Genomic DNA, 16,414 nt, shown 5'->3' on the forward strand with positions numbered 1-16,414 from the left:
GTGTCATGTTTGCCAGGCGACATGGCTTTGTGAGCAAGTGCTCTCCGAGCCAGTGTCCTCACTCCCTGTGCAGCTCTAATGAGGAAATTCAAGATATCCAGTGATGAGAAGGGGACAGCTTCAGGAAGACAGGACTTGGGGTGTTGCCCCTCTGATCTCACGGTTGGGTTGGCTGGCTACCCCCCCAGAAGTGTGGCCAGCCTCCAGAAAACCCACATTATTGAACCCCACCTTGAGCTTGGAGATCTATGAACTACACAAAGGCATTTTTTTTTTCCTCTATGTACCTTTGCCCCCTTGGGGGAGGACAGAGCAAGGTTTCCTGCAGAAACTAAGCTCTTATCATCATAACTTTTGCCTTACATTCCTGTTCGATTACTGAGGAACATTTTTCACAAATAGATTTTGAAGGTCAACCAGCCGGAGAGCCAAATACACTCAAGCACATTAAATGAAAAAACATGCTGCTTTATGGGTTAAAAAAGGGAATGAGCTCTCTGTGAACCAACATCAAAAAAGATCTCCAGGCTATATTGTGGAAAAAAAAGTCAAGTTGCAAAACAGCAGACAGTGTTCCGCCTCTTGTGAGGAGAAATACATTTTTGTGTTCTTTGGTATCTGCATAGTTTCTGGAATGAGACCCAAGAAATGAGGGGTAGCTGTGTGGCGGGGGTGGAGAGTGAGGGCTGGATGGAGGGAGACCAGGCAAGATGGAGGGAGACCAGGAGCCGAAGGAGGGTTTTCCCGATCTATATTTTTTTTAAAATTGAATTGCAAATACCTGTGAGCCATTTCAAGAAAGCTGGTGGCTGGGCAGAACGCATGCTACCAAGCTGATCTGCGGATGGCTTTCCCGGCAGGTGAAGTCTAAGACGGTGGCTCAGTGTGTGGAGTACTACTATACCTGGAAAAAGATCATGCGCTTGGGACGGAAGCACCGGACACGCCTTGCAGAAATTGATGATTCTGTGGTGAGTGAAGCTGGTCAGTCGCTGCTTATGTGGGCCCCGCTCCCGCCCCACACCCAGGTTAGTAAGCGGCTGGCGTTTGGCTCGGCTTTATGGAGGTGACCACCTGAGCAGGTGATGGCCCGCTCCCTGGTGGGATTCAGGCCTCCACTTCCTGGCACAGAAATGCCGGAAGGAAGGTGCTTCTGACTTCGCCCCGGAGCTCAGCACTCAGTTCAAGGAGGTGAGGGCTGGCCTGGCTTCTGAGGCACCCAGGGTGATCCCTGCCTTGACTTGATGCCTTATAAGTGGGTGCCCTTGACCCCCCAGGATATCCTTTCTGATCCACTGGCATCACAGATGCTGCTGGCCAGAGAAGCACAGCCCTCGGGTTTTCCCACAGCGTCCATGAAGCATGACCAAGGAGTGGCTTCTAGACAGTGCCAGGAGCTCTCAATTATCGAGGAATAGTTAGCAGTGTGTATATTCTAATCCTTAATCACCGTTTATCCTCAAGATTGATTTCCTTTGGTGGCGGACGATCCAAAGTTGTCTGCATATTAAGCAGACATGAAAGACATAACACACTAAAGATGAAAGACACTGAAGTCTTCTCTGAACCCCTAATGTGTGGCTTCAGTAATTATGATCACTTTTGTACTTGTGGTTCACTCCTTTTATCTGCATCCATAGCCAGGGGAAATCTTTCCACGCACTGTGGGAAACATTACCAGCCATGCAGGGGTGTATAAAAATGGCATGTCTTACAACAGATTCGTGAACTCCAAGCTGTCACCATCGGGGAAAGTGTTTAGAATTCATGGTTATTTGAATATATGTAATTACACTGTCATTCACCATCATGCCCCAGTTGTGTTAGCACATACGTGGCTTATTTTCTTTAATGGACACTTACATAGCCCTTTCTATGTGCTGGGCCTTGTGCTAGGCCCTTTACCAGTATGAACTCATTTAATCCTCATAGACAGTCCGGGAGGTAGGGAACTGAGTCACAGAGCATAGGTAACTTAGCTGTGGTCAAATGGCTGGTGAGGATGTTGTCTGAGCCTGATTCTCTGTGTGATACTTAAGAGCAATACAATGCAGACTCTTTTAGAGAAGTATAAAAACTCTTGGACTCATTAATGCCTTGATGTCTAAGTTCCTACCTAAGAATGATCCTAGCTGTGAAATATACACACATATTTGAATTTATATTTGGACCCAGGTATCAGGAAAGAATCAATCTGCATCAGAGGTGATGGTGTTCTGTGCTTGCGGTTTCCCGTGACCAGGGCTTTTGTTTGAGTGGCTGAAGTGGGTGCTGTCTTCTATCTGGAGAGCATTGTTCTCACCTGTGGCCTAATGTTTAAAAAAAAGCAATGTGACCTGTTCTGGCTCAATCAGCTGAACGCAGTTGAGTTCCCACGGTGTAAACAACAAGGTGCATGTGGTACTGTGGGTGACCTGGGGATGTCAACTGGCCTCTGGCCCCCCTCCCCCCCACCAGGAGCGTATACTGAAGTTGGAGGATGTGGCATACACAAATGGAAGCTTTAGCATGAACCCCAAGAGTGTTTATAAGCGGCTTAAGACAAGAGCCAGAAGGGCTTGGATGGGGCCTTAGGTCCTCTCTCTCCTCCAGCTCCACCATGCCTGGGCAAGGGTTTGAGGCCCAGAGAGGCGAAGGGCTGCCCAAGGTCGCACAGAACATTACTTTCCAGATGAGTGGACTAGATGGCAAACAAGCATGAAGAAACCTGGTCTTGCAGACCTAAGACCTGGCTCCTAAGCTTACTGACCTATAAAATGGGGCAGATGGCTTAAATGATTTGGAAGGTCCCTTCCAGTTCTGAAACATTCTGGTCTCTGTCAGAGTCATGTTTTGGAAGAAAGCAAAAATCAGAGAATATGGTTTCCTAAGGCCAATGGATGTCTTTCTAGCTGTGTGTTACCAAGTGCCTAGGGGAGTTCCTAGCATCATATAAATCCTTTAAATATCTGTTGTGGAATGAAGTGAATGAACATCATTCCCAGATAGGAGTCACTGGGGCTCATAGCAATGCTCCCTCTATGAACACAGTGCAGGGAGATGGGGAGAACAGGGGGATTCAGAGCAGGGGATTGCTGCTAAGGAAGATATTACCACGTAAGGAAGAGGGGCCGTCATGGGCTGGCAGGGCTCTGGAGCTGTGCAGAAAGGCCAGGCCAGCCTGTTAGCCTGAGACAAGGAGAGGGTAAGATGATGCCCAAGGAGCCACACCTTCTTGAGCCTGTTCACCAGGAGCCAGGATGAAGTTGGATCGGGAGCATCCCCACCCTTGTTACCTTAAGGAGACCAAAAAGCCACGTGCAAAGATGACTCAGGCCCACAAGAAAGAAAGAAAGAGAGGGAGGGAGCAAATCTTGATTTAAGGTCAGCATGGTAGTTCACGCTTCCTTTCAGGCACTGTGAAGACACAGTCAGCCTTTTAAGGAAAGTTTGCAAAGTAGAGATGAAAAATTGGGACCATGCAAGAAATGGGAAGGGTGCAGAAGGCACAGTCATAGGGGTCCTGCCCTTTGTCCTCTGGGCCTGCCCGGACACCGGGAATGGCTTCCTGATCATAGGTCCATAGTGTTTCGTCCAGATGGAACACACTCGGATAGTTCAGGGACTTTTGTGAGGAGAAGGGAAAAGGAGAGTTTGTGAGGAATGGCTGCTCTTGAGATAACCAGAAGGCCAACAGACCGCAGTAGCTTCCTCAGCTGATTAGACTTCTGGCCTAAAGCCATGAGAGGTCCTCCCATCTTGGAGGCAAAAGAAGGGGACCAGGGTGGGCTCTGTTAAGGATGTAGGAGAAAAGTAGTGATCACATCTCCCTGTCTCCTGCCCGCACTCATGCTCCCACTGAAGGCCAATCTGTGGGTCCGGTTGTAAATTCAGCACAATTCAAGAAACTAAGTGAGAAGAGTAGCTGACTTTGGAAGATAGCAGTCAGGTCTCCCAAAGGCAATGCTCACCATGGTCTAAGCACCTAAGTTACTACCACCTGGTCCACTGCTGATGGAAGCTTGGGAGCGCTCCTGCTGCCCTTCGACATTTACAGGCAGCCGTTTGCAATGGTTTGGAGGGGTTTAGGATCTCTTTGTTTGGGCTGAAAATCTAAACTGTGTGCAGATGAACACATGTCCCCCTGTGGACATCAGCTGCAGGGCCAATAAATGAAGAAGGCTAGATTTTGAAATCAGATAGTTGAGGTTTCAATCTCAGTTCAACTTTTTTACCAGCTATGTGACCTTGGGGAAAGTCGTTCTCTGGCCAATTTCCTCATTTGTTTATAAAAGAAAAATTTGTACGGGATTATCGTATGCACCAGAAATTTCGTGTGTATGTACGCGTGCATACACGTGTGTGTGTGTGTGTGTGTGTGTGTGTGGTGCCTAATTCCTAGCAGGCATCCAGCATGTTTTCATCCCCACCATCACCATCATCATAAGTAACTGTGACGCTCAGATTTATGTTTCGGAGTAAATTTGGGCTGTTGAGCATTTGTATTTTCACTTAACAAATGTCTCATCATGCAAATTCCATTTGCATGCCTGAGAAATAAGAGTATCATCCTCCTCAAGGAACTCTTACTGCAGACTCCCAAGGTTTTAAGCACCGTGTTAAATACATCACCACCTCCCCATCCTGTATTTGCCCACCTGCTACCAGTTTGGGAATATTATTCAGTGTTTTATTTCACAATACATCGTGAAATGGCCAACTTGTTGATACAAAGTTGTCCATGTTAGGATTCTTGTCCTCCTATCTTTGTATCTCTTAGTCACTTTGGTAAGCCATATGGCTTGGTGATAAATCATTTTGTGAACATGTATAGATTGCCAGTTGAAATAAAACCTATCTAAATTCCAGAGACATATATAATCACAGCACAGTGTAATTTAATCTGTAAATTTGTGGCTATATGGAATCTTTCTAAGATCTCTTTCTCTTTCTAAGAGTTTTTAAGCCCCCAAAAATGGTATTGTGAGAAAATTGTAATTATAGCAAGGACTGTAAAACAAACGCCATTGTCATTAAAAGTTACCATGTAATCTAAGGGCCAAGGTGTGGACCATGGCTTGCTTAATAAAGCAATATTGAGTCCACAGAGTTCCAGTTCTAGAAAGGTCTGGAATGAACCATTGGAGTTTGACACAACATGGTTTTACCTGAAACCCTTTGAGGTTCAAAGATGTTGGATTCACATGGGAATCAGACCATTTAAGGAAAATTAACCCGTGTGTTCTATACTCATAATTATGAGCCCTACAACTCATATATCAGAAGTCACTCTGCAAAATGAAGTAGGCCTACATCTGTGCTCACTGAAGTCTTTCAGCAAATGTAATCATTACTGGTTTATTGTAATGAACCCACTGGAAACTGAAGCTATTTCTTTCTCTCTCTTTTTTTTTTTAAGATTTTCTTTTTAAGATTTTATTTATTTATCTGAGAGAGAGAATGAGAGGGAGAGAGTGCACAGGAAGTGAAGGGTCAGAGGGAGAGGCAGACTCCCTGCTGACCAGGAAGCCCTATGTGGGACTCGATCCAGGGACTCCAGGATCATGACCTGAGCCAAAGGCAGTCACTTAACCAACTGAGCCACCCAGGCACCCCGAAGCTATTTCTTAAGTATACCCTATCACTACATCCTCTCAAATACGCATATAGTAATAAATGCAGACAGCAGTGGGACAATGTTGGAATGTTAAATGCCCCATATGTACTAGCACTGTCTTTCTCTCCTGCCCCCAATCCAAACTAGAGAGAGAAAGCTTGTGGTTTCTGGATCCCAGGGGACTGCTCTACTACTCTTAGAAATCTTCGTCCTTTTCAGGAATTTTTGCTTCTGGGTTCTAAGAATCGTAGGTTCCCCCAGAGTTCCATCATTCTCTGGGATAAATCAGACTGGAGCCCATGTGCTTTAAGCAGAGCCTGGCAGACACAGCTGACCTGTCAGGGTGGAGGCAACAGGACGTGCCTTTTGTTTCTTCATCTGTAAAATGGGAAGATGTTTCCAGCTTCTGGGTGAGACTGCAAACATGAAAATACTTTGTAAAATGTGAAGTGCTGTGAAACAGAAGCTGGAATGAAATTGACATAACGTAGAACTCCCTCTCCCTGAGCCTCCATCCTTCTGGAGGAGCCAGCATCCCTCCGGGAGGATGGAGGAAACAGAGTAAGGTACTTGAACAAATAGAATGAAGGCTTCCTGCGTCCCTGCCCTCCACCCCACCCCTGCCACAGTAGGACATCAGTTGCTCCAGTGACTTATCATCTTGTGACCTCTGGGGAAGGCAGAACTTTCTGCTGTGTTCTCCACCTGGTTGTTCTGAAGTAGGGGGAAGGGACACAGTTGCAGCGAGGCTACTATTTTTCATGTTCTTTTTGATAGAATACCTCTGGTAGGCATTTCTCCAAGCCCATGATGACACAGTCCAAAAAAAAAAAAAAAAATGTGGGGACTGAGGGGTTATCCCTTCCCCTTTCCTCTCTACAAAGCTGTTGACGTTCACTCTTGGATTCTATTTTGACAAGAGCAAGCAGGAACCCGTCAGAGCACCGTGAGTCCCATGCTTTCCACAGGCCATCGGTCAGATCAGACATGTGGGTCATCTTGCCCAGAAATGTATCGTAAGGTCTGGAAACAAATCACTATATAGGTCTTTAGTCTCTCTCCAGGGGGATTTCTGCAGTATCGTGGCTGCTTAAAAGCCTTCTTTACTGCTCAGGGGAGACAGAGCTGCTCACGAGTGACATTTAATCCAATTCAAAGTCTAATGGTCTTGAGCAAGGGAAAGAAACTCTACACACAGAAATCTCTCTTCTCTGCCTTCGCATATTTTTACAAAAGTGGTGAAGGGGCCCCAAAGTGAGGCAGGGGGACTTCCTCGACCTCAAAGCCCCAAGCACCCAATGACGGGGCTGGTAGAGACCATCTGCCGCTGTTCCTTAGGCAGAAAGAACCCCCTGTGTTCAGCCCCTCTCTCCTCTTCTGGCTGGTGGCCTGTTCATCACTAAAAATGCCATTTGGGGATGTCCCCTCTTTTGCTTCTGTTGTCTCACCACCAGACGAGTGAAGAAGAAGAGGAGTTAGAGGAGGAGGAGGAGGACCCGGAAGAAGATAGGAAATCCACAAGAGAAGAGGAGAGTGAGGTGCCCAAGTCTCCCGAGCCACCGCCAGGCCCCGCGCTGGCTCCCTCGGAGGGGCCACCCCTGCAGGCCCTTGGCCAGCCATCCGGCTCCTTCATCTGTGAGATGCCCAACTGCGGGGCTGTAAGTGTCGCCGTGTCCTTCGGGAAGCTGGGACTAGGAGGGCAGTGGGCTGTGCCTGGCTTTAAGGACAGAGCGCTTTAGAAAGGCTGCACTTTTAGCAAGGGAAGTTTCACGAAGGGGATTTCACGTTGCACTGGTGTTTTTTTCCAGTGTTTCCATTTCCTTATTCACTCAGCCGTTGATGAGCCGGCAGATGAGCTCTGGGGTGCTCTGGGGCCTCAGAGAAGGTCCCTGCCCTTCATAAGGAAGCTTATGATCTGAGCTCCTCAGAGCTACTGAGCATGGTTTCAGCAGTGAGCCTTGGCCTCCAGAACTTATACGCCATGTTTCTTGGTGCCCCTCCACCCCTTGGGGCCATGTGACACTAGGTCCTGCCCCCTTGGCAGGCCCTGAAATGCCTTGGGGGAGCCCACGGAGAAGGCTTGCCCTCTCGTAACACTTGTCCCCATTCCTGGTCATCTCACCTGTCTGGAAGATTTTGCGTTTCATGATTCCATTAAGCATTACTCATTCAAATGTCAGTAATCTGAAATTTGAGAAAATCATTACAATGATTTAGCTGAAGTTTACCTTTGTATGCTTTGCAAAGAACCAAGAAAATTTTTACTAAGCAATTTAATCATGTAAATGGGCTGAACATGAGTCTGTACAATTAACATAGTACTTTTCAAGTACTTTGGAAATACCGTTTAGCTAAAATAAAACAAATTCACCGTTAGATCATTCTTAGCACTAAGGAAGTCCTTATGCAATCTATACTGGTCTGGTCTAAGGCCCCCAGTGTATCTTAAAGGATATATATTTTTTAAGATGTTAACTTTAGACTTTCAGTCGGTCACCAGTCCCCCACTAGCCTGCATTGTTGAACTTTTCCTGAGTCAGATTTCTTAAAGCCAGGCACACCTGTACAGGTAAGTTCTAGAGGTATTCCTCAAAAAATGAGAATGTTAACTCCTTCACGAGAACCCCTGTGTTTTCCAAGCTAGTGCTCATCTTTGCTTGTATATTATGCAGGACAACACTGTCTTCCAGAGTGTATTGAATCCTGCTTGATGATTCCGACATTTAGATGGAGAAAGCAATAGTCTTTAAAATATTTAGATACTAACACAGAAATTCACTTGATTTACATTCGAGAAAAAAACTGGAAAAGTAAGAAAAAAAAATACATACATCTGGCATTAGCTTCGAAGAGAACATAAGAAATTGCTAGCTTGTTTCTGTCTTTGATGTTTAATGACCTGGAAGCATCACCACATCATTTCCATTTTGTATAGAGCTCTTCCGTCCAGGGATGGCTAAGATGTGACTTTCAATGCCAGTATTTCTGGGTGAATTAGTTTAGAAATTCACTGTTTTCATCGGCTCATAGTTTGGTGTACGGTAAATTCTTGATTGAGTGGGAAGTCATCTTTCACTTTTGCCAATCAGAAATGCTCAGCAAGCTGGATATTTTTTAATGATTTTTAAAATTCACAGGGAGAAAACATGTTAGTTTTATTCCTTGCCTAAGTCTGGAGGTTTGGGATGCTAAATCAGACGTAGATTTATTTTTCCCCCCGGTAAGACCATAAACAGAACTCATGAATTTCACACAGAGCAAACCTCCTACAGCTCCGTGGGTAGGCCTGTTAGCTGATGGGTTTAACAAGCTGGAAGTCGGGGCCCTTCAAATTCAGGGAAGTGGATTGCATCTCTATATAGTAGTGGTGCTCGACTAGGAATGATTTTGTTCCCCAAGAGCATTTGGCAATGTCCGGAGACATTTATGTCACATCTGGAGAGGTGCTGTTGGCTTCTCCAGGGTAGAGACCAGGATGCTGCTAAAATTCCTACTTAACACGGCCCCACTCCAACAAAAACTATCTGGCCCCAAATGTCAGTCATACTGAGGTTGGGAGAGACTGCTTTATGGTAAGTGTCAAAAGACTGTCCAGGTCCTGCCCCTTTTTATCATCCTACAGTAAAATCTGGGAGTCTGAAACATTGCTTTGACAATTGGTCACTGATGAAGGCTTGGATGTAATATACAGAATTTATCAGAGCCGCTAATCAGTGTCTTTCCACCTGTGTTTCTGGGGTGCTGGGGCTTTCCGTGGTAGGGAGACAGAGCTGAGCAAGTAGGCCCACTTCCCGGGGTGCTGGCTCTATTTCAGCCAGAACACCTCTGCTTTTAACTTTGAGCATTTGCACAAAACCTGATTTGTTTTGTTTTGTTTTTCTTAAAGTAAAAGAAAGAAAGGAAAGAGAAGGAGAAAAGGGGAGGGGAGGAGAGGGAGGTAATTTCCAACTTAAAAAAAAAAAAAAGAGTTTGGAAGCTGGTCAACTCCCTCATCTTACAGATGGAAAAAAAAATCGGGTGTACAGAGGGGAAATGGCCCAGCAGCCCTCCCTATGACACAGAGATGCTGGATCTCGCCCCCCAGGCCCCTGACTGCTAGATGGCAGCTTTGTCCTTCAGACTCAGCCACAGTGCTTCTTGTCTTCCAGTTGTAACAACAATGTGGTTTTTTTTTATGGGCACAGTGTTAGTGGTGGTAGTATTTGACCTTGACCTTTTCATGCCCGCGTCCAAAGTTTGCTTACATAAAACCCCCGTACCCCATCATTAAACACTGTTTCAAGTATCACATGTTTCACCATTGAGTAACTAATAACCCTAATTTCCTTTTCAGGACTGTAGATGTCATGTCACTCCCTTTCTTCCCCAGGTGTTCAGTTCCCGACAGGCACTGAATGGCCACGCCCGCATCCATGGTGGCACCAACCAGGTGACCAAAGCCCGGGGGGCCGTCCCCTCTGGGAAGCAGAAGCCTGGCAGTGCCCAGAGCGGGTACTGCTCAGTGAAGAGCTCCCCCTCTCACAGCACCACCAGCGGCGAGACAGACCCCACCACCATCTTCCCCTGCAAGGAATGTGGCAAGTACGTGCAGTTGGACTGGGGACCAAATCTGAGTCTGATGAATAAGTGCTCTGTGGAGGCCTGGCCAAGATGGTCTGAGGTTTCTTCAGCTAGAAAAAGAACCCAGTGTTTCCAAATACTCCCTCATATCATCCTTGTGGTCTGCACAGAGCCTCAGGGTGGGTGGACCTTGTCTCTGACTCAGAATATGGTCATTCTGATATCCTCATGCCTAATAAGGCCAGACAACTTCAGGGCAAACCTCTAGTAACAAAAACTTCCCTCTTTTTCAGAAATGGTGGGTGGGACTCTGATTCCCACTCCATCCCTTCACACCCAAACCATATTCACGAGTGTGGCTCTCTTTGCATTCCTTCTGAATGATTTGGGAATGGCTCTGAAACATGTATCAGGAAGTATCCTCTCACGGCAGGCTCATTCCTGTGTCCGGGGCAGACATCACTAGCTGATTGCTGTACTCTTCGCTGTCATCTTAAGACAGGACCTCAGATCTTTTCCACCCGAATGCTTCAAACAGGCATAACCAATTGATCAGGATGACTCAGGAGAAAAAGCCTGTTTGTCATACCTGCCCTTTTAAGTAAAACTGAAGACCGCTCAGAGAGGAAAACCGACAGCAGGCAGTACTAGTAACATCTAACACTTGCTGAGCACTCACTTTGGGAACTACCTTATGTGCAGGAGCTCATTTTAATCCTCACACAGAAACTCCATGTGGTACAGAGACTGTTTTTATCCTTGTTACACAAATAAAGATTGAAAATCAAGTAAAATAACTTGCCTCTGGTTACACCCCCCTTGAGAGCAGAGCTGATATTTGGGCCCGTCTCTGTCAAAGTGCAGAGCCCAGGACCCTGACCACTGCTCCATCTTATTGGTCTGTTTATTTTAGGTGGAAAAGATCACGGATGGTAAGACACACAGCCTTCCCTCCCACACCATCCAGGGTAGAACTCCATGTCTCAGTGAGGCCGCCTGACTTAGAGGGGTTGTCGTGAGTGACTTCCTTGAGCGTCCCTAGTTGTATGAGTGAGGCCCAATAGGACCTCTGCCTGTGATACTCATTAGGCTATTTCCGACAACTTACCAGTACCTGCCATTTGTAGGGTACTGTTTGCTGGCACAGTTCTAACAGATTCATACAGGTATTGATTAATTTAATCTTTAGTGCCACAGGGTAGGCCCTTTTATTTATTTTTTTTTTAAGATTTTATTTATTTATTTGACAAAGAGAGATCACAAGTAGGCAGAGAGGCAGGCAGAGGGAGAGGAAGGGAAGCAGGCTCCCTGCCAAGCAGAGAGCCCGATGCGGGGCTCGTTCCCAGGACCCTGGAATCATGACCTGAGCCAAAGGCAGGCTTTAACCCACTGAGCCATCCAGGCAACCCAGGGTAAACCCTTTTAGTAGGCGCTTTTGGACAAGCCGAGAAAATGCGGCACAGAAAGAGTAAGGTGTTGGTCACCGTGCACATCTGAGTTGGGATTCAGGCTACGCAGCCTGACCCAGGCCAGCGCTCTCACCCTCTGAGTGAACCTAACTCCATCTGGTGGCTCTCGCCCAGGTGAGATGGAATTAGCAGCAGTCTTCTCTCTGTGAAGCACAGCGATGGAGGAGATGCCTTTAGTGCAGCTCCCCTGTGTTCTCATACCCCTCAGAGCCAGGACAAGGTATCTCTCCCTTCATCTTACCACAGAGACGTGAGCCTCCAAATGGATCATTAGGCTTCCGGACTTGAAGTAAGGAACGGTCTTCAGACTGACTCGCTCTATCTCCCACCTGTCCCCTGAGAGGAGCCAACACCACCTCCTGCTCACTTTGGGACACACAGGCTACAACTCCTTGTTCCAGCAGGTGGAGACAAAGAACATTTTAACAAACCAGAATTAGCATCTTGAGCTCGCGGGCTGTCTCTCAGTGACACCCATTAAGTGTTTTTCTTGTCTTGTTTTGATGTTGCTTGGGACCTTTTAATACCATAACTCCAGTTAAGATTTTGTGGAAAATAGAAATATTTTCTGTGGTTTTCCGGAGTAGGAATAACAGGCAAATGTTTGCAGAATGCCTGTTTTAGCTGCTGAAATTATGTTCATTACATGAAACGGTTTCAATATGTGCAATTGTGATTCATCAACTCTGCTTGTCTTAGAAATCAGAGGTTTTTTTTTTTTTTTTCCATTTCCCTTTATGAGCTCAGGAATGAATGCAGGATATCTGTGCCACCCCCTCTCCCAAAAGAGGCAGCCTCACATCTGGGCAAATGGCTTCTGAAAAAGGTTGAGAGAGAAATATTTCAGGCTTTGTGGCCCATACTGTCCGTGTCACAACTTCCAGTGGTACCATTGCTGAGCAGAGCAGACACAGACGGTCCGTAAACAAATAGACATGGCTGGGTTGCAATAAAACTTTATTTACGAAAATTCAGTGGGCTGGATTTGGTCCATTGACTGTAGTTTGCAGGCCCCTTGTCTCAAAGTTTCTCAACCTCAGCAGTGACATTTGGGTCTGATCAGTCCTTGTTTGGGGAAGAAGGGACCACCCTCCACGCGATGGGTTATGGAGACCACCCTGACCTCTGCCTACTGGATGCGAGAAATACCAACCTCCCCTTGAGTTGTGACAGTCAAAAATGACTCCACACATCACGGGGTGTCTCTGGGAAGGCAGAATCACGCGCAGCTGAGAACTACTATTTCCTTCTAAAGCTAAAAGGAGGAAATTATGACAATATGGTGGCCAACGAGAAGGGGCCTTAGGTGAAAAGGAGTGGTGGGTATAGCTCAGAAGTCAAGTACAATGAAGATGGAATTGGGGGGGCATTGGATTTGGCCACACAGAGTGGTGACCTTGAGAAGAGGGGTGGGGCTGCAGTGGAGGAGACAAGAATCCAGGTGGAGAGGGTGAAGGAGAGAGGAAGATACCAAGTGTGAAGGATCAGGCAGAGCCTTCCAGAAATTTGACTATGGAGGAACAGGGACAGAAGCCAAAGGCAGATGATGGGCTTTATTATGGGAACTGTGAGAGCTCAGCAGCATGACTGAGGGATTCTCCGGTTGTGATGAGGAGACAGGGGTGGGGAAGGCTAAAGGGAGAGAAAGGCACATGCTGCAGACCACAGATGGACAGGAAGGCCTTTGAGAATCCATCCTCCATTGTCCCAGGGAGGAAGCCTAACGCACTGTACATGTGCTCCCATGCCCACCTCCTTTCCTTTGTAATGCTTGGAGAGGAGAAGCAACAGGGGCAGGAGGTCCTAGGTGACCCAGAGACTCTCTCCATGCCACCCAAACCAGATGTTAGACCACCAAGCACCTATTCCCTGTTGGGCATCCAGATTTCCAAGAACTTAGATCCCCTAAATTTCACATGCTGCTTTTTCTTCAATTTTAGAGTCTTCTTCAAGATCAAAAGCCGAAATGCGCACATGAAAACACACAGGCAGCAGGAGGAACAGCAGAGGCAAAAGGCTCAGAAGGCAGCTTTTGCCGCCGAAATGGCCGCCACCATCGAGAGGACTACGGGGCCCGCAGGGGCACCGGGGCTGCTGCCCCTGGACCAGCTGAGCCTGATCAAACCCATCAAGGACGTGGACATCCTCGATGGCGACGTGGTCCAGCAGTTGGGAGGCGTCATGGAAGAGGCCGAGGTCGTGGACACGGATCTCCTCTTGGACGACCAAGATTCGGTTTTACTTCAGGGTGATGCCGAACTATAAAAGCCCACTTGTCAGGCAGAGACAGCCAACACCCACGGCCTCCGTCTTCGTTAATCAGGAAACCTGGACTCCCTGCTCGTTTTGTAACCATTTTAAACTACCTGTTTAAAGAAGTGGTCGTTTCATTCAGGTTTAGGAAAAAAAAATTTTTTTTTCAGTTTCTTTTCCTTTTATTTAAAAAAATCAATGTTTCTGTGGGAGGTTGGAGGGAATAAATAATTGGCACAACTCTATTTAAGAGGTGTTTCATCTGGGCTGCATTCCCACGAACTCATTCCTGGCAGGGAATAAACCTGACCTTCAGTGTTCTTTTGCTTTCAGATGTCAACCATCCTTGCTGCCTTTGATCCCAAAGCTTGCCGTGAGCGTGTGGATGCGTGTGCGTGTGTGGAGCAGGCTCCCCTCTTCATGTTGGGGCCTTGGGCCATCCTTTCCCACTAAGAGTTATTTTTGTTCTGTTCTGACCTCATTCTGGAGTTTTCAGCAAACCCGGAGTCTCTAGCAGGAGATTCTGTGCTAAGGGGTGACTTTCCAGTGAGCAAAGCAAGCCCTCCTCTTACACGGCTTTCCTCTAGCACATACACCATTTGAAAAGTCGACCAAATGTGAAAATAAGTTTTCTCCCTGCCTCGGCTATCCTCGTTGGCCTGTTACCAGGAGTACTGTACAATTTCAGGCTTTCACTCCAAGGCCAGGCTTTACAGAGGACCTGGTCCCTAGAGCGAGTACATCATCCTCTCCCGTGCTCCACCCCCCCCCCCGCCCCCCGGGAACTGGTTGGTTCCAATTCGTGGATTGGCAGCTCTGTTTGAGCTGTCTAGAGGAAAACAACCCCAACCATGAAGTTGCCAGGGCTGTTTAGGGAAAGTGGTTGAGTGTCACACGTTCTGGAACACTGAGAAGTGTTCTTTTGCCCAAAAACTAGACTGGAAGAGCCCATTCTTTTTTGCAGCACTGTTTAATGGTCCATGGAGTTCTGGAATTACTTTGTGTCCCTTGGAAGTACTGTGAAACCTCATTTGCTGGGATTCTGCTGTCATTCACCTTTGCTGGACTGTTTCCTAACCAATTTAACAGCAAATACAAGTGAAATAGCATTAAAGGCCAACAATAATGGTTTCTGATACCACTTTAGCCACCAATATTTGCATTCAAACAAGGAATGTATTCGTTCAAGTCATTTACCAAAGCATTTCTAGAATTCTCCAAGCTACAGAACTCTGCTTCCTCCTGTCTCCTTAGCAGGGTTGCTGTTTGTACTTGAAGGTAATAAGCCTATAATCCTTCAAAAATGGCATTTAGCTCAGGCTTTTGATCTGAGTCAGACTGCCCCCTCCCTGGGTAGGGCAAATGAGCACGTGTCTTCAGACTGGGACGCAGCCCAGCAGAGAGGACTGCCCCCAGCGTCCTCCCCTGGAGCGTTAATGCTGCCTGACTTCTGGAAGTTGGGCTTTCAGGCCTTGCCCCACCCCAGGGAGGCTGGCTCCCCGAGCTTGTGTAGGTGTGGCCTGTCCCAGAAGACTCCGCTGGCACATTAGTTAATAGCTTGACATTAGAAGGTCAGCCAAACATGAGGACAGGACCTGAGCATCTTTTAAGTTTGACTCCAGCAGAAGCATTTTAGCACACGCTCGCTTTCCCTCAAGGCCCCGCCTAGGCAGTGTTCTCTGAATCTCAGGAAAGCCACGGTCAGAAGATAAATGTAAAGGTTCTTTTCGTTTCCGTCTTTGTGTTTTCAGAAAAAAAGTCCTTGGGGGTTTCATTCATCCTTTCCTACAGGCAAAAAGAAAGGTTTTATTTGCTGCCATTCTAGACAGTTATTCTCTCTTCTATTTCGAGTTAAAACTGCCCAAGCTGTGTGCATCAACTTTGTGGCAGAATTGTTCCAGAACCATTCCGTAAGATCAGCTGATTGCGGCTGTCCCGGTGACTGCTTCCCTCGGTGTGTGCCGGCTTCTGAGAGTGATTCTGGAATGGTTCTGCTATAGGGTCTATGAAAGCTTATCTATCAAAGGAGCAAACACCCAGAAACATGTTTATAAAGCAAATGTCCTTGTTGTGTTTGGAGACTTGCCCAGCCGTTCCAGTTTTAAACATTAAAAATAAACTGAGTTGCCAAGGCAAAAAATGTAATGCACAATTTAATTTTGATTTTTCATGCAGTATAATGTAAGCATCTTTGACTTGAAATAACCAAAGAACTCCTCCTTAATGAGACAGTTCAAATTCCTGAAGTAGTATTTCTTGACAATATCAACTTAAAGAATTGACTTCACGGTAAAATATTGCACTTATTTTCCTTCTGAAATGATTCTGCCTGCATGTATGTGTTGTGTTTTTGCTTCCCTCGCCCTCCCCACCCCAAAGAACTTCTCTTCCTAAAGATTAATGTCTTCAACGCCGTTACTGTTTACTATCAGATGGTTTTTCATTAGTGAATTTAGACCTCTTTGAGAAAGCTTGTATATAAAAAGTTAACAGATATATTTTATGGAAAAACCCATCTTATTTTCAAATATATTTA

General features: G+C 46.5%; 1 protein-coding gene across 20 annotated transcripts in view; it reads left to right on the top strand.

Annotated features, from left to right (window-relative positions):
* TRERF1 (transcriptional regulating factor 1) overlaps positions 1-14,123 on the top strand; it is a 196,929-nt gene extending 182,806 nt beyond the window's left edge. For 17 of the 20 annotated variants that reach the window (XM_047733631.1, XM_047733638.1, XM_047733643.1 and 14 more), the window contains 4 exons: positions 861-971; positions 7,051-7,254; positions 9,930-10,177; positions 13,566-14,123. In XM_047733631.1, coding sequence (XP_047589587.1) covers positions 861-971; positions 7,051-7,254; positions 9,930-10,177; positions 13,566-13,890 — 888 coding nt within the window. In that variant the 3' untranslated portion in view covers positions 13,891-14,123. The remainder of the gene's footprint in view (positions 1-860; positions 972-7,050; positions 7,255-9,929; positions 10,178-13,565) is intronic. The other 3 variants (XM_047733645.1, XM_047733647.1, XM_047733650.1) reach the window with 1 other exon arrangement.
* Positions 14,124-16,414: the final 2,291 nt, after the last annotated feature.

This window comes from Lutra lutra, chromosome 6 (genome assembly GCF_902655055.1).
Source record: "Lutra lutra chromosome 6, mLutLut1.2, whole genome shotgun sequence".
NCBI classification, from domain to species: domain Eukaryota; kingdom Metazoa; phylum Chordata; class Mammalia; order Carnivora; family Mustelidae; genus Lutra; species Lutra lutra.